The sequence below is a fragment of the Diaporthe amygdali genome, assembly GCF_026229845.1.
Source record: "Diaporthe amygdali strain CAA958 chromosome Unknown NODE_26_length_719862_cov_65_716256, whole genome shotgun sequence".
In the NCBI taxonomy this organism is placed as follows: domain Eukaryota; kingdom Fungi; phylum Ascomycota; class Sordariomycetes; order Diaporthales; family Diaporthaceae; genus Diaporthe; species Diaporthe amygdali.
In genome coordinates, this window is record NW_026517046.1 from 174,052 (window position 1) to 198,548 (window position 24,497).

At 54.2% G+C, this 24,497-nt stretch overlaps 6 protein-coding genes across 6 annotated transcripts; 3 read left to right on the forward strand and 3 right to left on the reverse strand.

Annotated features, from left to right (window-relative positions):
* Window positions 1–1,304: 1,304 nt before the first annotated feature.
* Window positions 1,305–3,185, forward strand: J7T55_010099 (mak32 protein; the record flags this gene model as incomplete). The annotated part of the gene is made up of 3 exons (XM_053131288.1): window positions 1,305–1,428; window positions 1,627–2,589; window positions 2,677–3,185. 3 exons carry the CDS (start codon window positions 1,305–1,307, stop codon window positions 3,183–3,185), a joined length of 1,596 nt encoding a protein of 531 aa, XP_052990525.1.
* Window positions 3,186–3,594: 409 nt separating this feature from the next.
* On the reverse strand, window positions 3,595–6,409 carry J7T55_010100 (dna replication licensing factor mcm3; the record flags this gene model as incomplete). Its single annotated transcript, XM_053131289.1, has 3 exons — window positions 3,595–3,628; window positions 3,688–6,262; window positions 6,337–6,409. 3 exons carry the CDS (start codon window positions 6,407–6,409, stop codon window positions 3,595–3,597), a joined length of 2,682 nt encoding a protein of 893 aa, XP_052990526.1.
* Window positions 6,410–7,246: 837 nt separating this feature from the next.
* On the reverse strand, window positions 7,247–10,319 carry J7T55_010101 (vacuolar protein-sorting protein BRO1; the record flags this gene model as incomplete). Its single annotated transcript, XM_053131290.1, has 6 exons — window positions 7,247–7,343; window positions 7,412–7,664; window positions 7,838–8,282; window positions 8,358–9,482; window positions 9,551–9,980; window positions 10,042–10,319. The coding sequence occupies 6 exons, from the start codon at window positions 10,317–10,319 to the stop codon at window positions 7,247–7,249; spliced, it is 2,628 nt and encodes an 875-aa protein (XP_052990527.1).
* A 2,477-nt stretch (window positions 10,320–12,796) lies between these two features.
* On the forward strand, window positions 12,797–14,012 carry J7T55_010102 (uncharacterized protein; the record flags this gene model as incomplete). The annotated part of the gene is made up of 6 exons (XM_053131292.1): window positions 12,797–12,812; window positions 12,884–13,119; window positions 13,184–13,242; window positions 13,299–13,652; window positions 13,717–13,791; window positions 13,880–14,012. The coding sequence occupies 6 exons, from the start codon at window positions 12,797–12,799 to the stop codon at window positions 14,010–14,012; spliced, it is 873 nt and encodes a 290-aa protein (XP_052990528.1).
* A 7,068-nt stretch (window positions 14,013–21,080) lies between these two features.
* Window positions 21,081–21,488, forward strand: J7T55_010103 (uncharacterized protein; the record flags this gene model as incomplete). Its single annotated transcript, XM_053131293.1, has 1 exon — window positions 21,081–21,488. One exon carries the CDS (start codon window positions 21,081–21,083, stop codon window positions 21,486–21,488), a length of 408 nt encoding a protein of 135 aa, XP_052990529.1.
* Window positions 21,489–21,950: 462 nt separating this feature from the next.
* Window positions 21,951–23,937, reverse strand: J7T55_010104 (uncharacterized protein; the record flags this gene model as incomplete). The annotated part of the gene is made up of 2 exons (XM_053131294.1): window positions 21,951–23,653; window positions 23,730–23,937. The coding sequence occupies 2 exons, from the start codon at window positions 23,935–23,937 to the stop codon at window positions 21,951–21,953; spliced, it is 1,911 nt and encodes a 636-aa protein (XP_052990530.1).
* Window positions 23,938–24,497: the final 560 nt, after the last annotated feature.

The following is a 24,497-nucleotide window of genomic DNA, read 5'->3' on the forward strand; positions in this document are numbered from 1 at the left end:
TCGTAGTGGTGCCCCTGGACTGGGCCAGGAGCATCCTTGGAGGGGAGGGAGCCTGACAGGTTTGTTCACCACCCTGCCCTGCCTGCCCACCCCATCCCCGGGTACAGCAGGCTGACTACATACATGTGTGATGTAGTCTTGCACGGGATGTTTCCGAAGCGACACACATGTGCTGTGGGTCTGGCCTACTCGTAATGTAGGATTGCAAATTGCCCATGCAGAAACATACTGCGATAGATACTACGTTGATGGCTCCAGTTTGGCAGACGGGCTTGAAGAAATTGCGATGGCTCGGGGATGGTGGGCACGAGAAGCAAGGAGTCGGCGCCGATGTTGCTTCTTCCCAATCTATGCAGATTGCAGTTCGGAAGCACGGTGCCTGGTGTAGCATAACAGTAGGGCTAGAGGGTGTGTTGCTGCTGCTGCTGCTGCTGCTGCTGCTGCTGTCAGGGCACTCGAGGCACTCAGGCAGTCAGCAGTCGGCCTGGCCGTCGCACAGCAGTAGTGGCTCAACATCAATATCCTCCACCTTACATAGGTAGACTACAGGTTGGTTGGGGGGGGGGGTTGCAGCCCACCTTGCTGTTAAGGCACGCTGGGCAGAGACTGAAACAGGCAGTCCCTAACAGAATCTGAGCCAGGCACCCTGGGCAGCCTGTGCACCTGGACGTGCCTGGGTTATGCGATAGGAAGGAGGGGCGGCACCTTGGGGCGTCGCATCTGACTGTCAGCTGCTCGCCTCAATGCAAAATCCGTGCAAGCCAGGCCAGGCCAGCCAAGATCTGATTTGATTTGGGATCAGATTGGGGCTTCACAGCGCAGCTTCGAGGCCATGTGAACAAGAGAGAGAGAGAGAGAAAGAGAGAGATGCAATAATGTTTCCGCCAGCCAGCCCGTCTATCAGTCCTTTATTCCTAGCCTAGCCCACCTGTCTGGTCTCTCTGCTTCTGTCTCTTGTCTCTGCCTCAGCCTCAGCCTCAGCCTCTGCATCTGCATCTGCCTCTGCCTCCTCACACCTCATCGACGTCGTGTCATCTCATCTCATCTCGTCTCGTCTCGTCTCGCCCAAATCCCAGCACGGCTCACGGCTGGGCCTCGCCAATGAGCCTCCCGCCCCTACAGCTTGCATCAGGTCGCCTTCATTTCCTGCCAGCTCATCATACACGACCATCAACCCGTGCATTGCATGCACATGCACATGCCCAGACGCATACACATCCACATACACAGTCCCAGACCCAGACCCAGACCCAGACGTGTGCCTGAGTACACCCGCCCGCACCTCTCCAATCAGCCTGCCCGTCATGGCGGCCGAGTCGTCCTCTGATGAGCTTGCTGCCAGGCCTGATGGTGAGCTGCCTCCAGCGGCCAATGGCGACGCCCCTGCCCAGGATGTCGATTTCGTCACCTTGGGCATGTTTATCATTGGTATGTATGTGTTTGTCTCTCCCTGCTTACCCCGTCGCACATCCTCCGCCTGTGTTTCGACCTGATTGCTTGCTTGCTGCTGTCCAACCCGTCCAACCCGCCCAACCTCTCTGCTCGCCCTCTCGCCCATTCGCCTGCTTTGCTTTGCTTTTCTGCTCTCTTGCTCGCGAGATGCCTCTTATGCCGGCCCTGGCCCAGCAAAAGAAGGCCCTGCCTCCTTCTCAGTCATCCTGCCCATCCATTCTCATGCCAGCAGAATGGCAACTTCCGTCGTGACCGACTCCACGATGCTGCAAGCCTTGCTGAGCCTCTTCGCCTTTCTCTCTTATCTCTGCCACTACTACCTCAGAAAGCCCTATCCTTCTTGGCTGCAACGTCTGCTCGGCCCTTTCCGAGACCCAGAACGCGCCTCTGGGCTACCAGAAGCTGACATCCGTCACCAAGATGAAATTGAGTACCGGCCGCCCAAGCCTCCCCAACAGGATGTATTAGGCGGTGCGGGCTCCTACGCCGCACTTGGTGCCCGTCTCTTCTCCCCGGGGCCCATCCAGTCCAAGACAGTCGGCTGGATTATCGACCAGGGATCAGACTTCCCCCCGGCGATAACGACCCTTATCGACAGCTGGGAGACTGCAGCATACGTCCGTCACGATCCGGAACGGCTCACCACCCGCGGCTGGAACGGCTATGTCGACGAGAACGAGACCAGAGCCTTCAAGTACACCACGCCCAAGAAGCGCCTGACGGCGTCCGACCTCAGCGGCTCGCCGTTGCTGCAGGCTCGCACCTTCCACATCATCTGCAGCCCGTCCAGGTGCCGGGAGCTGGTCACGGAGCTGCTGACCCTGCGCAAGGAGGAGGCGCCGCCCGAGGACGACGAAGGCCGCGGTGGGTACTCGCGGCCCATCATCATCTGGGAGCCGGTGCCGGACCTGTGCACTCCTGACGAGCTCCTCAACCTGACCAACTGTCTTCCCCTTGTCGACGTCTGCAGCCCCAATCATTCGGAGCTTGCTGGTTTCATGGGCGATTCCGGCGTCGACCCGGAGACGGGCGAGATCAGCACCGCCGCCGTAGAGCAGGCTTGCGAGCAGCTCCTTGGCTCCATGCCCCTATCGAGCTTCACTCTTGTAGTGAGGGCCGGCGAGAAGGGCTGCTATAGTAAGTAGCCGGGGAATGAAGTCTAACTCTCTCCATGTGGTTTCGAAGATGGTGTCGGAACAAGATACTAACAAAAATAACCCCCAGTCGCGAAGAATGGCGGGCGCAAGAACTCCAAGAAGAACGGCTCAAAACGGCGGAAGAAGGTGCACGCCGCGCACGGCGGCCTGCAGCCTGACACCGACATGATGAGCCTCTTTGCCGGCCTCTTGCAGCAGTCCGACGAGGCTGACGGCGACGACGACGGGGCCGCGACGTTCAGCTTCATACAGGACGAGGACGACGAGATCGAGATAGACCCCGGGCTGGACAAGTGGATACCCGCCTTCTTCACCAAGGACGACGCCGCCGAGAAGGTCGTCGACCCTACCGGCGGCGGCAACACCTTCCTCGGAGGGATGGCCGTCGCGCTCGCGAGGAGCAAGTCCATGGAGGAGGCGGCGTGCTGGGGCAGCATCGCCGCCAGCTTTGCCATCGAGCAGGTTGGCGTCCCCGAGCTGGGCAGGGACGATGATGGCGAGGAGACGTGGAACGGAGCCCGAGTGTGGGACAGGCTAGAAGCGTTGCAGGCTCGTCTTGTGACGCCGGCAGAATAAATCACGGTGGTGAGGTATGGAGTGAGCCCCTTAGAAGGATTGGGGAAGGTATTCAAAAACGCACATACATGGTGCAGGAGGCGAATGTCAGCACCAAAAATACGAACGATACCACGGTTTGATATTGAGCGGACAAACAATATAGACTTGGACTGGCGTTCTTGGAGATCGTTACTGCCCGACATTGGGTGGCGACAAAAACAGAATCAATTCTTTACTGCCACGATGCATACCAAGACTGACATTTAACCGGGACTCAAGTTGCTTCCAATATTCATAAACGGACATTGTCATTTCCATCCGGACCCAGACGCCAGGAACCAACCGTCCAAACATAAGACTACCATGCTGCACAAGCCACCCTAGAGACAGACCGTATCATGCACAACCACCTCATCCCCCATTCTCATTAGATCTTATACACAAGCTGTCCGTCGGTATACCTGTGGTTCACCATTAGCAAAAGACCGAAAACGATGTTGGAATCTTGAAGATAACTCACATGATGCTCATGGCATATTCATCCATCCTCTTCAGCGCCTTGATGCCTTCCTCCTTGCTGAACTCACCGCCGTTGCGAGAGCCTATTCGTGCGTTGACGCTCTTGATGAGCTCATCTACATCGGCAGCATCCTCTTCGAACAAATCCGTGTTCATAAGCGGGCCCAAGGCAGATCTGAACGCAGAGAACCGCTCGTCGCTGATTGGGGCGGCTTCGGCATCCAGGCTCAGGCCGGCAGCGCCACTGGCCAGCTGCGCGTCGTCCTGGCTCTCGCCCGCGCTTTGCGACTCCAGTTGCGAGGCTGGTAGTGACGAGGCGAAGGAGAGGTTGGACTGTGATTGGGATTGACCGTTGCTGGCGGCCGTGCGGTTGGAGCGTCGGGGCGTGGCGTCCTCGACCTCATCTTCATCATCTGGCTGTTCTGAGGACTCATGCGTGCCATTGGTATGCCCGTTGGTCCCGTTGGTGCCATTTTGCCTCCCGCGGCCGTTGGCCCGGCTTGCTCTTGCAGATGCGCGTGCCGAACGGCTGTTCCGTGCTGATGCACGCTGGTCACCGTCTTCGTCGTCATCACTCGAGGAGTCATCATCTGAGTCAGAGCTCAAGGGCTGCGCCGTTGTCCGCCTGCGCTTCTTGCGGGATTCGTCCTCGACGACCTCCTTGAACAGCGCGAATCGCAGGATGCTTTCCGCAGCCAAAGCGTCGCGCTCCTCAACGCGGTTCGACAGACGTGACTTGGCGTGCGCGGTTGCCAAACGGATGAGCGTCTCGAGAGTACGAACCGTCATGGGACTCGTACGACGCTGGTTGCCCTCGAGGTCGTCATTACGCAGGCCAACATAAATATCGGCGATGCGGTCCGCGGCATCTTGGGATAGCACGGGCTTTATGCGGTTCTTCGCGTACTGGATATACTTCTTCATAAAGGGGATACTGAGGACCTTGGGCTTCTTGGAGCCGCGGCCAACGACGCCGGCGTGAAGCATCGCGTCGTACTTTTCGTAGACATCGGTGGGCTTTTGAGAGTCCGTTTGCGCCTGACCACCAACGCTGAGGGACTGTTGGACATTTTCGCGCACAGGTGCGCCCTCTTCTGTTCCGGCCTGGCGGTATCGATGCATGCGAAGGACATGCTCCGATACTTGCCGGTCGCGGGTGTCCTCGATATCGTCCGTGACGACAAACAGAAGATCGAAACGCGAGAGAAGCGAGTCGGGCAGCGCAATGTTTTTGTGAGGATCCTTGTGGGGATCGTACTGGCCGAAGATGGGATTGGCAGCTGCAACGACACTGCATCGTGCGTTGAGCGACGTGTGGATGCCAGCCTTCGCAATCGTGACAGTCTGCTGCTCCATGACTTCGTGGATGGCGACACGATCAATGTCGGACATCTTGTCGAACTCATCGATACAGACTACGCCGCGGTCGGCCATCACCATGGCACCTGCTTCCAGACGCCGCTCGCCTGTCTCCTTGTCGGAGGTGACCGCAGCTGTCAGACCTACACCTGAAGATCCACGGCCAGTCGTCGCAATAGCCAGAGGAGCAGTGTTGAGGACGAATCGTAAGAGCTGTGACTTGGCGGTAGAGGGGTCACCAACCATGAGGATGTTGATATCACCACGCAAGTGGGTGCCGTTCTCCAAGTTCTTCTCCATGCCACCCAGGAGCATGAGAAGGATCGCTTTCTTGATGTGGTCATGGCCGAAGATGCTAGGCGCAAGCGATTGGGAGAGCATCTCGAACAGATTCTTGCTCTTTGCCACCTTGTTAATATTTCGCAGGTCGGTATCGGTGATTGGGGCTGTGGCTATGCCGCCGCCAGACTTGGACGCAAGAAGGACGATGTTGTTGGCCAGTATGATTGTTTTGAACAGAGCGCTGCTGTGGTTCGCGTTCCTGTTACCCAGCGTCCTGTAAATACCCACAAGCTGAATCCGGTCACCAGGCTTGACCCGGTCGACTAGGTCATCATCGAGAATGACATCGACACCACGAGGCAGCTGCCCAGCCGGGGCTCGTTCTGGCATCTCCTGTATGGAAATGCTCTGGTGGTCCCTGTAGGTGCACCAGCCGTACTCTGTCATCAGCGGGTTGCCCTTGTCGTCTTCTTGTGGGTAGACGCTGTTTGTGGTGACGCCGTTGGTCATGGTCTGGTCGCGATATTCCCGGAAGTGAAACTTGTTCTCGGCCTCGTTGTAGTGCACACTCTTGACAATCTTGGGTCGGATGAGGGAACACCTTGTCACGATACCCTCAATGGAAACCATATGATTCAGGTGGTGGGCGGAAAGGGTGCGCGGGTTGCAGGCGTGCAGTCCGAAGCTGCCAGCCCAGGCACAGTAGTACATGACTTCATCATCGGTCTGGTCTGGGCGCGCCTGTGGGATTGTCTTGACAATTTGTTTGAGGGCATGGTTGAAGGCGAGAGTGTAGTCGAAGGGCTCCACGAGGAGCCCCTCTGCAATTTGTGGGTTGTGGTCGCGGACATGGTCTATGTTGACTACCAATCTCCTCTGGTTCTTCTGCAGCATCAGGATGATGTCGGACCTGTAGCTTCGCACATTTTGGTCATCTGTCAATGTCAGTCAGCAATCGAATCGGCGAGTGTAGGTAAGGGGCTCTCCATCTGGTGGGGGCAGCACGAACGTGGATCGAGGAACTCTTCGGCCTGGCGCACTCGATCGCGCGCGGCCTCATCGCGCAGCATAAAACTGTCCATGATGTCGTGCTCAATCCAAATTCACACAATTAAGACGGCAAGCTGAGGCGGGTGGAAAGCTGGTGCCGGGAAGTGTGCAGGAGTGGAGGGGGTGGAAGGTTTGTAGAGGCTGTTCATTGAGAAGAGAAAGAGACAGGCGCTTGCGACTTTTTGGAACGCGTCGACGCGAAGTCGATTGGGTCGACCGCGTCCAGGCGCGTAAAGTGGCTTCACTAACAGTCGCGACCTTTATCTGACGCTATCTTTGGTGGGGATTGGCGTTTTTAGAGATAGCTCTCGCCAGATTCCATTAACATCCCTGCAAATTTGCAACCCCTGACAGATCAGGTCTGCATGGAGGGGTTCCATGGCTGGCAGAAAGTTGTACAAGTCTGTCTCTCTGCAGCCCTGTGAGCTATTAGGTATGTGAAATTTACTTTTACGAGGAAATCGGCCAGACACAGTCGACTCGAGGTCGGAGTTTCGGACTCAGACGAGAGCAATGAGCTCGAGGCGAACACACTGATTTCAGAAGACCAAGCCGTCGGTGGATGGTACGCATGGCCAAAGGTTGTGCATAAAAGCATCTCATTCAAATTTTAATCCTGCCTTCGTCTCACATTCACCCTGCAACGTTCCTGTATAATCGCTGTCCCCGAACACACTATTATTGTCATCCTGTGTCCATCCGCTCCGTGAAGTCCGAGCAAGTTCGTGATTCGAGTCCCTTGCTTATTATTGCTCAAGTGGGGGAGAAGAACTCGCCAGGTCAGCAGCAGCAGCTTCCTCGCATTCAGGGGTGTTGGGAACAATCGTTCCCTTCGACCATTCCTACCACAAAGGCTCATTTCCATGCATTCAAGCCAGCCCATGGGTCTGCTTGACTCTGCGGTTGCTGTTGAGGAGGCGGCTGTTGTGCCGGATATCCATAATTGCTTGCTCCGTAATGAACCGTCTGCTGGGGGCCCAGTGGCGGTGGGCCAGGCGGAGGAGGAGGCGGTACAAATCCCGGGGGAACATAACTCTGCGATGGCGTCGCCGTCGGGGCGAGAGGATTTCCATAGGTGCTGTATGGCCTTGAAGACTGTCCAAAACTTGTCTGCGTAGGCGGCGGTGATGTAGGCCCAGGTCGCATGCCGGCGGCTGACCCGAAACTCGTTTGCGTCGGCGGAGGGGATGTAGGTCCTGGCGTGCGCCCGTATGTGCTCGGGTTGTAGGGGCTTTGATATTGAGGCATTTGGGTCTGAGAAGGTGGCGGTGAGGTTGGTACTTGATACTGGCCGGCAAAGTTGGTTTGTGGGTATCTGGGAACATTGTTGTTGAAATTTAAGGGGGATGGCGTAGGTCGTTTTGAATCCGCTGGGTTCGGTGGCGATGAGGGAGGTGGTTCCATCGACATTCTCTCCATCAAGCCGCGGAGACGTTCCTGCTCAAGTGAGGCTTGCGCACTCTTGTTCGCAGCGCGCTCCTGCTCAATCTGGTTTAGGAGCTGAGCCCCTTCAGAACGGCGGTTGTTGACAAAAGACTCCACGTTCTTCTCGAGGCTCTCGACTGTCTCCTTCATCTCCGCATACCATCTCTTTGCACTCTGCAGGCCTGCCTCGAGATCTAAAAACTCCTGATACGCTCGCTTGTACTTCCCAACAACTGAGGCCCGTTGCCTTTGAATGGCCTCGTATTTGCTTTGCTCTGACCTGACGCGTTTGTCCTGCAAAAGATTGTTGAATGTCATGGAAAGCTCTTTCATCAGAGCTGACTGTTTGTGGTTTGCTTGAAGCAGACGAGTCTGGTGGGGCCGGAACTTTTCTAGTTCCTGTTGGAAAAGCTGATTCTCGTAGTTTGCTATCGACTTCTTGTTCAAAATCAGAATCTGGGAGATGTCGTCGTTGTGGACCTATTTCCCGTTAGTGAGAGCCAATGAACCAAAAGTACGAGGCAGACTTGCCTTCTCCTTGAGATCCTTAAGAACCTGATTACGCTCCCTTTTAATCAAGTTCAACTTCTTCAAAGTTTCCTCGACCTTCTTAATTTGGTCCATGACACTCGGTCCACTGTCATCGAAATCTGCATCCAGGAGATTCGGCTCTGTTGCAGGGCTTCCCACACCACTTGATTTCCCGCGTACCTTGCTGACGACCTTTTGAAATAGCGCGTCGACTTCTCCATGCTGAGCCGCAGAACGCATCTCGTCAAAAACATCTTGGTTTTGTCCCAGCTTTGAGGCAAGCTGCGAATCGCTCTTCGAGGCTTCATTCAGAGCCTCGCGGTAGTTCCGAACGTCGCTCCTCAGTGTTGTAGTAAGTCGCCCGCTGGGTTGCTGTGTCCATTCGCTGTCGTATTTCGAACGCATCTTCTCGCAGACGCCTTCTTCCATGTCCAACTGCTGGGAGCACTTGTCCAATATGGAAATGGTGGAATCTCTCTCGGATCTCAGGGTTTCGAAAATCAGGCGTGGGTTCTCGTGTCCTGCGACATCGTCGCACCAGGTACGGAAATCCTCGTCCGGAAGTATGTCATGGTCAAATCCGCCTTTCAGCACCTGCAATGCTCCTGGGAGCCTCAGGTAATCCAAACTCGCAGCCATCTCGCTGTTTGCCAAGTCAACACGTTCCGTCTCTGCCCTGATAAGTTTCGCCTTCTCTTCATCATACAGACTCGCGGATTCTGTCACCGCAATGGGTACGATTTTTGAGAACAGGTCAGGACCGGTGATGCGCTGAATATCCTGGCCGGCATATAGCTCTGAGACTGGTATGGGTTTTGCGGCTGGTAGTTTGGCCACTGGAGCAAGACTAGCCTCTGGAGGAACATTCTGGTGATAAATGTAGTCATTATCCTTGGCTAGCTCCTTCAATTTCTCCTGGACAGCCGAAAGATGCCGCTTCGTGTGCTCAACGAGGAGACTGCCGCAGTCCGCTTGGAGATTCGAGCTTGGGGGGACAAATCCGGGAAAGCTCGAGGCCCCCTTGGTTGCTTCCTTCGCCAGGGTCTCAGCAGCTTGAAGTCTACCGACCGCAACACCATGGGCATTAGCATCGTCATCTGCCAATGCCTGGAAGTAATGGGCCATGGAGTTCAACAGATTTGCTTTTATCTGCCGTGCGTGATTAGCAAGACCAGCTTGCAGGGTGACGTGCCAACCAAGGGACAAGTGGCTCCTACCTGGACCATCAGAAGCCAAACCTTCTCGAAAATTGCCTTGGTCACGTTCTCCTGGACGCCCTCAATAGACTGGCTATATAGAGTGCCTGCTTGACTGGCAAGCTTGGCCAAAAGCCCAACCTTCTTCTGGTCAGCTATCTGCTTCTCCAGGAACACCTCCTGGGCCTGGGCAAGCGTGATAGCGATGAGTGTCTTGACGGTATCACGGCTCAGATCCACGGACGGTGCATGGAGGAAGTTCTCGTTGATGTAACTGAACATGCCGGCGGACGCCTGGAACGAATGGTAGGCGGTCTTCAAGCCCGACTCCTCCGACCTGGGCTGATTCGCGGCATGACAGGATAGGACGGCGGAAATGTTGAATATGATGGAGGCTTTCTCGAAGGCTAAGGAGTACTGGGAGGTGGGCTTGTGTGTAAAAGCATCGAACCTGGCAGAGACGTTAGCCGCATGTCAGCCGGGGCCCGGCCACGCATGGATAAACCACACACCATGTGAAAGAGATCTTGATGTGCTGTTCATCGACGGGGAAGCGCAAGTCGAGCAGCTCGAGCTGGCCATAATATCTGTAGAGCAGGTCCCTCCCAGCGGTGCTGTCTTTGCCGGCGCCTCTCATATCCTGCCGGAGGCGGTTCAAGGTGGCGCATTCCTCAGCATATCTCTCGGGATCGTCACCATAGGTGTGCTGTATGTAGTGTTTCAGGGGGTGTATCCAGTCAATCTCGTTGGTGGCCTTGAGAGGCACCGATATCATGGGGATCTGGGCCATGTTGGTCGATGGCGACTGGTGACCGGAGGAGGAGGATTAGAGGGGCGGGGTCGTCGAAGCCGAAGACCAGAGCTTGCAGCCAAAGAGGACGGGGCAGGTCGCCCTTCCGAGGTTGTCGAGAGAGCTTTCAGCCCAAAGTTTGAACGGGAAGAGGCTCTTTCGTCAATCTCATAACGACGGGACGCTTGTTTTGTTGGGCGCAGCGCAGGGCGTGGAGGGTAGTGCAGGGTGTTGCTGGCTAGCTGCTCGTGGGCTGGATGGACGGTCGTATCGTGCTGTATTGCAGTGTACATCAGTGGGCTGCTGGGTCCAAACGCCAAACGCAAACACAGGAGACTGCGTAGCTGGCGCGGTACGTACCCGCTTCCTGTGCGACTTGCAGCGGTGGTGTGGGGTCACACTCCAGAGTCGCGGAGCTGTCCAAATGCAAGTGGCGAGAACTGGGCTTATGGTTTCGCTGTGGCTTTGGGTTGTTTTCTTGACGATTAATGGGCAGGCATTGATTTGACGATGATGCACCGAAACAGATAGAGGACTGGAGTCCCCAAGTCATAGCCGCCCGACGGCACAAATGCTCGACTGTCTTAGGCAGTGACGGAGGCGTCGTTGGACACGACCACCGCTCGGGAGCTCCCTTTCTTGCTGGGATCAACCCGTCTCACTGGCTTCCAGCTGGTTCCTTAGCCGCCATTGCAACCCTGCGCCGCATTTTCACAAGACAGTCCCACGCAACCAGCAGCCCATCGAACATTCACCTTCAGACTTGTGTGTCTGGGGCTCTACTTTCGTTCTTTTGTCGCGTACGCTAGACGCTAGACAGCTGGGCTGTAGAGGCGACACCACCGGTGGCTGGCAGGTACAATGTAAATCATAGCCATGAGCTCCGACTCGGACTACCGTGGAGCCATAGTTCGAAAACACATGAACCAGTGGCTGACGGGTTTGCAGATTGGCGGGACCGTTCCTGCGACCGCCGCACAGATTTAGTCTAGTACCTACTGTTCTTGAGAACCTGTCTGCTGGGTCTTTACTAACCTTGCCGTGCTTGCGTCAACCGTGCGGCGCATGCTGTAGCCTATTCTGCGACCCGCGTCACCTGGGGTCTTGGGCATCGTCAAGGTGTCTAGCGACTAGACGTATCATATATACACTGCTCTTCCTGCCAGAGTCATGATCTCCAAATTATCACGTGTGCGGCATATGCTACTATAGCATTTGTTGTCAGAAACCACCAACACAAGATGGTGCACACACACAAATCCAAACGATTGGTTACCATTCATGCTGGCAGACTATCAACCAAAGACAACATGTCATGGCATACAGCTCGAATCGTCTACATCAAACTGTGCTCCCTGCCATGTGACTGTGGGACTGAGTAAAGCCAAGCCAAAGAGATCACCGCATTGGCTGAATGGATGCATGCTTGATGTGGAGGGAAAGCCATATGTGATACATCCTGCTGGAGATACTTCCAATTGGCTGCGCTGGCCACTTGTCTTCGAAACGCGCCTCATTTACTGTCAGGGCAGAGCACTGTCAAAAGATGAATGAACTCGCTGGGACGGCTCTGTCGCACCCCAACCGACACGTCTCCCGCTTGCCAAGCTGCCCTTGATGATACCTATAGACATCGCAGGGCCTGCAAATAGCATATGGTAGACATCCCGCACTTTGACCAATAATTTGGTGGTTAGGATGAGGGACACTGTGCGGCGTTCCGGGTGGCTTTTAAAGAAGACAGTCAGATCATCCGCTCCCTATGAAACTGAAATCAAGCCAGATCAAAAGCGCCCGCTGAACAAAAGGGCGAGAAATCTGGCAGTGGCTCAAACATCGATCCCGCCCCCGAAGATCTTCTCATTTTCACTCTCGCCGATGCCGTTTCGGTTTTGGTTGGTTTTTTTTTGTTGCTTCAAAGCATGGACAGAGCGAGAATACTGGCGATCTACTGTTCACAGTACAGGACCGACAACAGCATCTTCGGACACTCTAGGCCTGGTTTGGACATATTCTTTCGTGCTTCTCGTGACATTGGCTGGCCCGGTATACATTGTGAAATCACAAACAGACGTGCAGGCTTGGCACGGAATCGACGTAATGGGCTGTAAGGCATGTAATATACATGTTAATCAGTCAGCCTGTGTATTGACCAGAAAGATCCCGCAGCGACATCGCGCCGGCCCGCTGCTGCAGGTTCCGTCTCGGAGCTCCGGCTTCTCGGAAGTGTGGGGTATTTTACTGCCTGTGCAGGTATGGCGAGCGTCTCGTCTCGGGCACATTTCTGGCACCCCTCTCTTTGCGGATTAAACAGGCCCCCAAATCCCGGTACAGCCTTCTCCCAATGCGTTAATAAGAAGACGCCATTGCATACGAGATCCTCCCCCCCTTCAAGTGCACCATATCCACGGATGCGCATACACGCCCTCTTAAGAAATCGTCTTACTCACTGGCCCACACATTCTTACAGACAGACAATGTCTTTCGATCGCCGTAAGCTCACGTTCATCTGCCATCTCTCCCTCATCGCCGAGGCCGGCGTAGCTTTCACTAACTTCTGCTAGTTGTCCGATTCGTGCCTAAGGGCAGCAGCAGTGCCGCTCTCATCGGCGAGCCAGTTGACTCCTCCGTCGACGTGGGGCTTGCAGTCCGAAAGGGCCAGGACGTCAAAGTCAAGGTGTTCAGCGGCTCATCGGTCCTAGATCCTGGGTCGGCGACGGAGAAGGTCGAGGTCATTGACCGCGTATTGTCGCCCCTCGATACTCATGAGGTCGGAACAGTCCGATGTATCGGCTTGAACGTATGTCTGCTGTATAACTCAGTGTCATCGTAATTTTTTTAATGCATCACTGACATCGCCCCAGTATAGAGGACACGCCAAAGAAGTGGGCATGCAAATCCCCGATGTTCCGGTCGTCTTCATGTACGTGAGATATGAGGCACATATTACATCCTATGAGCTCTCTGACAAGTCTTTAGGAAGCCGGCCACTTCCCTGGCAGACCCCTGGCCAGCGCCAACGGTTATCCCTAAGCACACACTCAAGGACGACTGTGCCGACTATGAGAGCGAGCTCGCGGTGATCATCGGCAAGACGGCCAAGAACGTGAGCAAGGAGCAAGCTCTTGATTACGTGCTGGGCTACACGGCATGCAACGACATCTCGAGCCGTGTGAGCCAGTTGAACCAGAGTCAATGGAGCTTCTCCAAGGGCTTCGATGGTGCTTGCCCCATTGGTCCCACCCTGGTCTCAACCAAGGCGATCCCGGACGCCTCCAAGTTGAAGCTTAGAGGCCTGTTGAATGGCAAGGTTGTGCAGGAGAGCGGACTTGAGTAAGTCTCTGAATTAATCTCACAGCTTTGTCGTGAGGGCCCATGCTGACTTTCCCGCGTTAAGCGACCTCATCTTCGATGTGGCAGAGCTGGTTGCCTGGTGCTCCCAGGGCACGACGCTCCTGCCCGGTACCCTCATGTAAGTCCCGCAGCATCAATTCCTCTCCGCCCTTCATTTTCTAGAAGGGTTGCGTTCCTTGATATCATTCTGACTTGATGTTCTGCAGTATCACCGGTACGCCCGCGGGTATTGGTTGGGGCCGCAACCCCAAGCTGACCTTGCACGGGGGTGATGAGTTCGTTGTTGAGATACTGCCCCACATCGGCAGCTTAGTCAATGTTTTGGAGGACGAGAAATGATTAGAATTCAGTACTGGATCAGCATAGATGAGATTGGAGATGGGAAAGAGAGTCATGCTACAGCTTGGATTCAACACATTCGGTTTCCAACTCACTATGTTAGAACGAGCTTTGGTTCATGCCCAATTTAAAATCTACATTAGCACATTTGACTCGTTAAAGATGCGAGGTCTTTTAAGACATTTAAACGCTGTTGACTCTGAGCGCAGACCTCATGGATCAGCTCAGTAATTGCTCACAAATTTGGCTTACAGGACAGCGAGATGATCATAAATAAATTCCCCAATATCTGTTTAACATGCACTTCTATATTTTCCAGCACACATCTTGTACCTAATCCACAAGCACCCTGTTTTTAACACGTGTATCTATTCCTCTATGCTTCGGTGAGATCTGTCAAACTGCAAAATCATCCTCGACCCAGTCTCGCTTGATTAAATTGCTAGGCCGTCAAACTCAAGACCACTCCATCAAGAGTCAAGAATCCCCGGTAAATGGGCCAATCCATATTCTATCACACCTTCTGGGCCCTTCTCGACCTGTAAGCCTTTTGGCAAGGTCATAACTTTGATATCTGGCATTATCTCTCTTGCAATAGAAACAGCTTGTGCTGCCTCCTCAGGAGTCCACATTGAAGCCGTAAACTGGGATGGACAGTTTCCTTTAGCGACTGGGCCCCATGGAAAGTGGTTTGACCGATGTGTGTGCCATTGGGTCAAGAACCTCGTTGTGAGCATGAAGTCACGAAGAACGTACCATCAGATTTGGCTTATGTTCCTCCACCAAAGCTCTCACGCCTTCGATACCTGGTTATAATTGGTCAGCTTAAACGCACTGCTGCGTTCGCTTTTAAATATCCCGAATTCTTACTGGTTGTATTGGCGACATAATCAATGTGATGTGTGCGTCTCATCTCTTCGCACAGCCTTCCGCATAGTTTCTTTGCTCGTTCAGGAGCGGTGTTAACAGTCACCAGCTTGTATGGGCCCGCCGGCTTTACGTTTTCTGTCGTTGCCATTCTGTCCAATGTCTATACGTAAGAATAGTAGTTCAACGATAACTTCGGAGTATATGTAATCAATATCATCTGCTTTTAAAGATGTTTTAGCATCAAGAGCCAAGTCGGGAGATATATTCGCGGTGTCGGGACGCCCGGTCCTTCTTTTACCTCCGCAAGTCCGACGTCCTCGGTCCGTGTCAGGCTTTGCTGGTAGTGGCGGACGAGTATAGTTTATCTCGGAGATACTTGAGCTCGGAGACATCGGCAATAGGGGGAAGAGCTTCAATTCCGTGGGCGATGCGAGGAGATATTTATCGAGCCTCGGATTACCATAACTGAAGAATAGGAAGGCATGAACACTGTGTTTGAACTTCTGTCTATTGCTAAAGCTGCGAGAAATCAATGGCGCATACCCACGGTCCGAGCCAAAGCACAAACTTATTATTGATTACCTAAAGATCTGCGCGACAATTTGGGGTTTTCAGTTAGTATAAATACAGGAAACAACTTTGACTTTTACAGTGAAGAGTGTGCTGGGCGACTGTATAAGTCTCGGGACACTTTGGCGCAAATATGCAGTCACTTTCTAGACTATATAGGTGCCTTGCATACCCTGTCCTGTCGACATTCTATAGCGACAGTTTTTGTCGCCGATGGCCGAGAAATCATTGTTTAGAAGTTGAAGACGGGATGGGATGAACATCATGACTTATTAATATCCTTGGAATAGGGAACGTTACCTAAGATAGCTCTCGGCCAGACATGACTCAATGTCTCGACGGCCGACATTTGAAGCACGCCGGCTCTCTGGCGAATTGCTTCCCCGTCCAGTAATTGATGCGATGCTTCAATGACAAAGTATCACTCATGCAAGCCCTTGATTCCTGTAGCTGTCTGGATCACAATTTCAGGCGCAGTCCCAAGGTTCACTTCTACTGAGTGAAAGCCTCATTAAAGCGCAAACGCTTTGAACTCGCAAACTCGCGCCTGGTCGAGCCCTACAAGACAGCAATAACGAGACCCATTTTGCAAAAGCCATAGTGCCGATTTTTGAATCGAACCACGGGATTCTGGACGCGTCCATAGGCTTTGTCACAAAATTCGCGTCTGCCGATGCAGCATGACAAGCCAATTTACCGAACCCCCCTGAGATCCCACTTGCCGTTCGCCAAGCTTGGAAGAAAACGGCATAGTTCCGACCCTTTGGGAGGCGAGAGCGCTAGGCTCCAGCTAGTGTCCCAAGTTGATGAAGCTGCGAACTCCGGCCCTAGGAGGCGTTCAGTCGTTCCAGATGATGCCTGGACCAGGATGGCCTAGAAAGGCTGAGAGCGCAGTCGACGTCGCCGTGGAGCCCTTAGACCCCTGGACGGTACCCGATTGGGTTGTGAGAGTGAACACAAACGATGCTGGATCATAGCTTGCAAGGCATATATGGAAGCCAAGAAAGCAGGAAAGTGAGTAGGTGACGATCAAGGTGACACGTATCGCGGAAATGAGTAGTCACGACGCTGCTCCATGCTGGAGTAGCTTATCCCACAGCGGCCTTTTCACTCTATAGAAAATCGACCTTCGATCTCTGAGTCACAAGTCGTGATTAATGGTATCTTCGACCAGATGGTGGTTCCAGCCGGAATAGATGTCACCACACAATAAATGCTTGACGACCGAGAAATATTGTACAGTCCAAGTGATTAGCAAGGAAAATACTTCACGTCTTCCACTCTATTTCAGGTGTCCATGAAAGCCCCTGAACAGTGTACTCATTAAAAGCTGGGCCACAATTCCTCGACTTTGCCCGCTTCTCTCAGACCAAGCGCGGAAAATTGCAGGAGGACGAATAGTAGTCTGTCAAAAGCTTGGATAGGAGCGGAATGAAGTCAAATAATCACGCCACTCGGAGGGCGCTTTGAGGATGTTAGGACGTTTCGACGTCAACAATGCCGGCTCGCGACCACGAACAATCCGGGTCTCCATCGTCAATCTTGAACGGGGATGTGGTCTGTTAACGCCCCGAAAATACCAGGCTGGCACCGCAGCTAATTTCTATTCCGGTTCCGCTTGGCTGCCGAATTCCCCGTTCTCAGGGAGCTACCCTGGCAATGGCGCAATAATCTTTGAGACGCGTCCGCAGAGAATCTAGGCCTGGTTTGACAGGAGCCCGCGCTTGCATTACCGCTTTCGAGTCGTCTTTGACAGTTTCATCGAGTGGGATGTGAGGAAAAATTGTTTACGGTAAGTAATTCACATGAATTGCGTATCAGCTTTCGTGGCGGGTTTGAGGAACTCTTCCAGGTTTCTTTCCGACAGCTTGACAAGGTGCCACGAGGTAGCCTTGAGGTGCATGTAACGTGGTTCAGGGTCTAGAAGATAGAAGGCCCTTCCATACGAATTCGATTGATCGACCTTCCCTGTCCATATCCGTCGTTCGGAGTCATCTTCACAATGCCTTAGAGAGTGGCGCCAAGATGGAAATAAGGTGGCTGCAAGATCTCTCACAGGGGAGGGTGGTATCATTATGCAGCAAACGACCAGGAATCCCACGTGCTGGTCACACGGTCCAAGGACCTGCACGTCTCATTCGACGACGTTGAGCATGCTGTCATATTGCGCGGGAGGAGAAGCTGCAGCACACGTTGGCACGTTGGAGAAGTGAGTTGCCGAGGCGTGGAAGAAGCCCGGCATTCTCGGATGAACTGGAAACGACGACCAGTTGCCGCGATCGATGAGTGATGGATTGTTGATGGGTCATGGATGAATGAGAGGAGGTGGTTGTCCGTCCGGGCTTGATGAACAAGGACTGTTCTAGAACGGACAGGACCGAGCACCCCGGATCCCGGAGAAAAGGGAGATCCACAGCCACCAGGGCAAGAGAGACGAAAACATCCTTTCGAAGAGTTGCTTCTGGCGGGGTCTCCCCACGCAATGTCAATCTGACACTGATCGGTGCCGTTTCAATGCCACAAATCGAACGAGTCGTGAGACAAAGCAAGACAGGGCAAGACAGAGCGGGACGGGGCAACGCCATACCTGCAGTTGTATCAAGATCGCCGCCCTCGCAGAGTACGTAAGCTGATCCGAGACCGGGGGGTGGGATATGTTGACGCACCTGAAGCTGGAGGACGACGACGACTACGACGACAACGGGTGTCATCCGGGTAGACTCGCCCAGTGACTACCGAACCAGCCAAGCGTCTCGTCCAGTCAGACGATGGATGAAACGCGATCGCAGTCTGCCCTAGGACTTTGCCCTTCAAGGTCCTCGGGATGATGGGCACAGCCTGCTGTTGGCCCGAAGGAGCATGCGATACGGATACGATACGCATATTACGCGCCCGACGTCCAAAGTCCTGCCACCGCCTCGCAGTGTAGGTAGTCTAGGTTAGCAGGCAGATACTTCAGCAAGGCTATCCAGGCATCCATGTAGCTCGCACCAGACCCGTCACCGATCCGCCGAGTCTGCCAGTTTGTGAGTCTCACCGCCGCTGTCCTGCATGCAGACATTGCAGAGGCTGTGGCTGTTTCTTCTCAGCTGGACGTCGCACAACAGATCCGTCAGGATTTGCTTTCTTTGAGCAGCTGAGGCCACGAATTTCACATATTGTAGTATGCATGTATGCAGTAGAGGGAGAGTACATGTGTAGGTTACTGTATGTACACAGACTTACATGCATGCATGCAATAAAAAAACCACAAACTCAGTGTGCGTCTACGGAGTACATATCCCTCCAACAGCACACACATGGATGACGCTTGTTCTTTTTTTGTCCATGGAGGTGCAATCTCCCCTCGATGTCCCGGCACGTCTCCCAACATCGCAAAACGCAAACGCAATCCCGATGGACGAGAGAACCAAGGGTGACATGACAGGGCCCTAGCCCCGGCCCCGTCCGCGTTGGCGTTTGGCGCTGGAAGGCGAGGGCATGGGCGAGGGCGAGGGTGAGGGCTGGGGTGGGCTTTGTACCCCTTGGTCGTTGTTGTTGAGGGTGCTTCGAGAGAATTTTCCCCCTTTCGACTAATTCAAGGGCATTTTTGCAAGACCTAATAAACCTTACTTCGCCTATATGTACGTATCTATAGTCAGCCCACGCCTTGGTCATGTCCTGTCCCGTCCCGTCTTGCCCACCCAACTCGAGTGTTGATCGGTACCCCCCTCCCACTTTGCACGTTGCACGGACTGCACACACCGATCGGCCGCCTGCGGCCCAGTCTCTTCTGCTCGGTGATCGTTGCATCGCCTCATTTCACATCTCACACATGGAAGGGGAGGGAAGAAAAAATTCTTGTATAAGTCTCAGCCGGCCCTCGCCCTCGGCCTCACCCTCACTCCGTGTTTGGCTTTTGTAGTGCTGCTTTCTTCTCCATCGCCAGTCACCACAATCTTCTACCCTATTGCGCGACTGCTCAAAAGCTGAGAGACCCACCACCACCTCAAAGAGTCATTCGAAGTTCCTTCAAGCACTTGTACACAGATATATATACACACAAATATATATATTTGCTGTCACCTCGCACCACAACAACCGCGTCTACTGCACACACAGCGGCCCTAGCTATCTGGCAAACGCACCTCAATTGACTTCACACCACACAAACCCGTGGCCAACATGTCCGTCAAGGAACATACCGAGCTTGTCGTCCACTGCTGCTCGACCTGCTGTAAGGCAGCCGACTTCGGTACGCATCTAGTCCCCTCAGTAAACACCACAATATTCCTTTTTGCTGACTACGGATAAGGTACCCACGACTACTGCTCCGGCAGCTCATACTACTGCCCTCGGTGTCCCCATTAAGGCCCTGCATTCACGGTCCTTTTTTTCTTCCTTTTCTTTTTCCCTCCTTCGTCCCGCGCACCCCTGGTCGCCATCCCGCCGTTCTGGGCGAGCCGCATCGCCTCGACCAGGGCAAGCCTGCGCCTGCCTTAGTCCTGCAGCCGGCCCCTGAGCTGCCACTGGCCGGCCAGAGATCTTTCCGCCTCCTGGTCGAGCATCTGCGGTCGGTGTAACCATGCGACCAACCTTCGACGTTGCTCGACAGGAAGCAAAAAACCACCTCCCCCTCGTTCGCAGGGGGCCCTGATGCGCCATTGCCAGTCCTCGCTGCTCCACCGCAGGGCCTCTCTCTGCCCTCTCCGGTCGTTGAACCCCGTATCACGCGTACGGCGTTTTTCCTCCTCACCTTCAAATCTCGCTTCGACACGCGCCTCACCGCCCCCTAACCCCGTCTTTCCCGAGATTGAGGGCTACGCGTGGCTCTGCCTGTTTATCTGCCTGTCCGTCGAGCGAGCATGGCTGTACCAGTGCCGCCCCTGGGAGGCATCGCCGTGGCCTAGCTTCGCCCGACTTCTACGTACGCGGACGGACACCAATGCAGGCCAGGGCGGCGCAAGGCAGTCTACTGTTGCATGTAGTTCTATGCATGCAGGCATGGCCGGGGCAGATTCTCACCACACACTCTCTCACCCTGGCACAGACCCCGTCTCGGCAGGAGTTGCTCGCTCGACCTCGTTCCATTCTCACGCTATCCCGCTGCTAGCCAGCGAGGCATCTTTTTTTATACCCCTATCACCATCGCTTTGCGCGGGAGTTCTTTATTTCTCTTTCTTTTCGGGAACCGACTGACTCATGATTGGTCACGTCGAATGGTTTGGGAGGCTTCGGGAGGGGTTATCGTTCATGGATAAATCGGCGTCTTGGGAGTATTAGGAAGTTGGGATGCATACATGTATGCGTATTAAGCAGCATCAGTTGTTATAACCATCATATTGGAGGGTGGATCATTTCGGTTCCTGTGAAGCTTTGCCTGCGAGCGGGTTACCTCCTCCCCCCCTCTTTGTAGCTTTTACGGGCAATGATCAGCGTATCGTACCGTCGATTATGAGACGCCGCTGCGGAAATCATCGCGGGAGGCTGGCAAGAAAAAGCAAAAATGATACTGTGAAATGGCTGATGTGCGATGTCATGTCAGGCCATGACCACCACGATGATGACACGGCTGCGGAATCTGATACGTCTCTCCTCTCACATAAGTGCTGATTTTTCTAATGCTGTGTCACGATCACTGTTCTCCCAATGAGCTTGAGCCTCCTCGGCCACGGCAAGTGCCCTCACTGGCTGCAGAGAAGCCATGAGATGCACCGCTACGCCCACCACCTCTGCCTAGCCTGCCTGCCTGCCTTCTGCCTGTCCGACGAGCCCTTCGCCCTCCCTCTCATCGTCCGCCTGCGCCCTGCCCAACAGCGGCTTGACCCCCACCCTGCGAATGCAAGGCTGGGCCGAGCAGGCGGCCAGCGCACCGCACCCAGGCCTTTCCTCATGAAGACACACCGGCAGCTCGGCCATGCATTATGCATACGCTCGGTCGAATGGCGGAAACGGCAACGGCACTGTGAGCTCCCACCCCTCTCTCTCACCTTACTGTGGGACCTGTTGCCTGGGACAGCTTACCCAGCGAGCCGGGCGACAGACCGGGCACGATAGGTGGAAGAGGACTAGGTGAAGGGAAAAGCCGGCCGCAGGCTTGGTATTCCTAAACCGCCGCACAGGCTGACAGGGTAGCAGATATCACAAATGACGAGGAAACTAGAGCCAGCCAACACATTGGTGAAGATGTCAGCACTAGGCAGGCTGCAGAGGACGAGGCATTGCAAGCTACTGATGGCCTTGATCCTGTGACACGGGCATCACGGCATCATGGACGCCCATAGTCTGTTGAGCGATTTTCTCAATCATGGGTACGGTGTCCGTGGGTGTCCGTCATGGTAACCCCCCGTTCAAAGCCGGAACCTACCTCGGTTGCTTCTTCACGCGTGCATACAGTCACTTTATCCCGCGCGCTTTGCTTCTGCAAGGCAAGATACAGTGGGAGAAATGCTGGAGAAAAGATGGGGTATTATTCGATTAAACGTGATACACCGAGTGCCCAGGCAGATCCAAGGCCAGCTAGTAGAGGGTGTGAAAAACTGCCGCAATGCTCGACTTGTCAAACTTGACATATTTGCCTTTGCCCTTGTCGACCTCGTGGTACCGGTCCCAGAACCGGTTGTATAGCGGCTCAACAGTCTGCTGCACTGCTTTGGCAAACATTCGCCGTACCTCAGGCTCCATGCTGTACTGCTTGTGCTTCGCGACCATGTCTTCAAAGCTAGCATTGAACGCCTGGAATTTGTCCTTGATCTTCTCCCGATCTTTGGATGATAGCCCCTTCATGATAGACGCTGAGTCCACAATACCCTGTCCAGACGTGGGCCGGTTCGCGCGAGAGGTATGAATAACGTCCAGAAGATGAACCGACACGTCCTTGCACACGTCCGTGTAGGTGGCGTTCGCCTTTTTCCGCCAATTATCAATAACGCCTGGGAGCTTCTGTTGTAACATAGGCGCCAGTTCAGAGTCCCGAATCATGCGCTCCGCGATGACGATATTGTTGGCCATAAAGACCCCCACCACTGGTTTCCTCCCGAATAGAGCTCTGGCACGCGAATCTAGCGACGAGAAAAGGGTCTCAATGGTGTCCGCGCAATAATTGGCGAAGATCTCCGTTCCATCAGCGCTCACGTCAAAAGACGCCAGGTTAGGTACGCTATCCCCAGCATTCCTTGCTGCCGCCGCGGACGACTTCCAACCCCCGTCGCCAATAGATACCATGATAATCGACATGGGCCGCAGGAAGTTCGCCATCGTTTGTAATCTTTGCATGGTATCTGACACAACGGGCACGGGAGCCCCATCCGCGGGCAGCATTTGCAGGCTGTTGATTTTCATTTGCAACGCTTCCAAGAGTTCAGCCAAGGATGACTTGGCTGTCTCCTTAACGGGCTTAAGCGCTGCTGCGAGCGACGCCTTCAGTTCTCCCGTTGTTGACTCCAGGTTGTTGGAAAGACTTGACATGACTTCCACTATTTCGTATGCCAAAAAGCAATCGGTGTTGAGATGGCTTCTGATGTGAATGTTCAGCTCTCGCAAGGTGCGGGCGAGTTCAGCGAGAGGCGCCTGGCAGGTTGCTTGGAACACTGGGCCCCAGTCCTCTCTTGTGAAGATGCGACATATTATCTCATACTCGGCCAAGAACAAGCCTTCCATTGCTTGCGCATAAGTACTGATGCCGCTTGTTCCGGCACGATAATTTGATGATGAGTCTTTCCTCTTCGCAGTATTCACACTTGCCGACGCCAGATTCACCAACGTTGCTGTCAGGTACGGCCCGCGGACCTCGGCATAAATCTTAGCTGATGGAGACTCCTGCATGACGCCGCTCTCCCGGTGAGCACCTGCGATGTACGAATTCAACAAGCCCAATCTCGTATTCTTGTCCTGGGACAGCACAGGGAAAGGTTGCTGCTTGGTGATGTAATGGAGCGGCTCGATGGACCGTGGAGTTTCGCTTCGCAGCATCTTGTCGAAGTAAGCCTCGAGTTGCGTATTCCCGGACTTAATCAACCGCTGGAGGTCTGAGGTCGTCTGCTGTGTAGATCGTAGATTCGAGGCTTTCATGTCGGCCAGTGCCTTGTTCAAACGTTTGAGCGAGCTGAGGTAGTTGGAAAGGCCGGCCTTCTCTGGCCCCATGCGAATGATCTGCTCTTCGTCATTTTTGCTGTCGGACTGTTGGCGCAATCGGCCAATGGCAGCGAGTACACCGTCGATGTCTGTAAATGGACTGGTTGTCAGAGTGCAATGCGCCGACTGTGCGGTATTGTGGGCCTCTCGCAACACATCACGTACTATTGCAGAAGACCTGCAGCTGCTTCGTCTCCCCGTTGAGAGGGCCAACCGCTTCGTTGAGGCGCTTGCCCGTGCCTTGCACCCGAGACAGCTGGGCCTCGATCTTCTTGGTCAGCTGGGCTCTTTTGTCGAGATGCGACTTGAGGACGTCGACTTCGGCGCGCGCCTCCTCCTCGGCAGCATGCCGACTGGAGGGGGCGGAAACCATGGCACCGCTGTAGAGAAATCCGCGCCCTTCGCAATGCGAATGAGGATGAGTGAAGATCTCCCGAGAAGTGTTGTGATGAGAAAGGTGGGAAAGGGATGGCCAGAGACTCTATTCGCCAATTTCACGATGACATGGGGAGGAGGTCCACGGGTGGGCTGGTGGGTTGGGATGGAGAGTGCTGAAGGGATACGGGGCCTGAAACGACCCAACTCCGGCTGGCAGGCGCGCTACTGTAGCAGTGAGCGGATGACGCACGTCAGGCAACGGGGCAGTGAGCACAGACAGACGTTGAATGCGCAGGGATGCACGGCAGATTCAGGGGCACGAGGCTAGGCACTGGGGAAATCACCCATGCACACGCCCCTGCTTTTGTTCAGCTCGCATGCAATTTTGACATCTTCAACGGGCCTTCAAATGTCCAGCAGAAGAGCTCATATACGCTGCAAATGAGTGAGGAATTTGAAGACGACACCTATTGATTCTACTTCCTGAAATGCCAGCTCAGTGCCAGGATTGATCTTGTTTTATAGATCTGTCTGTGCAGATTGGCTTCCAGCATT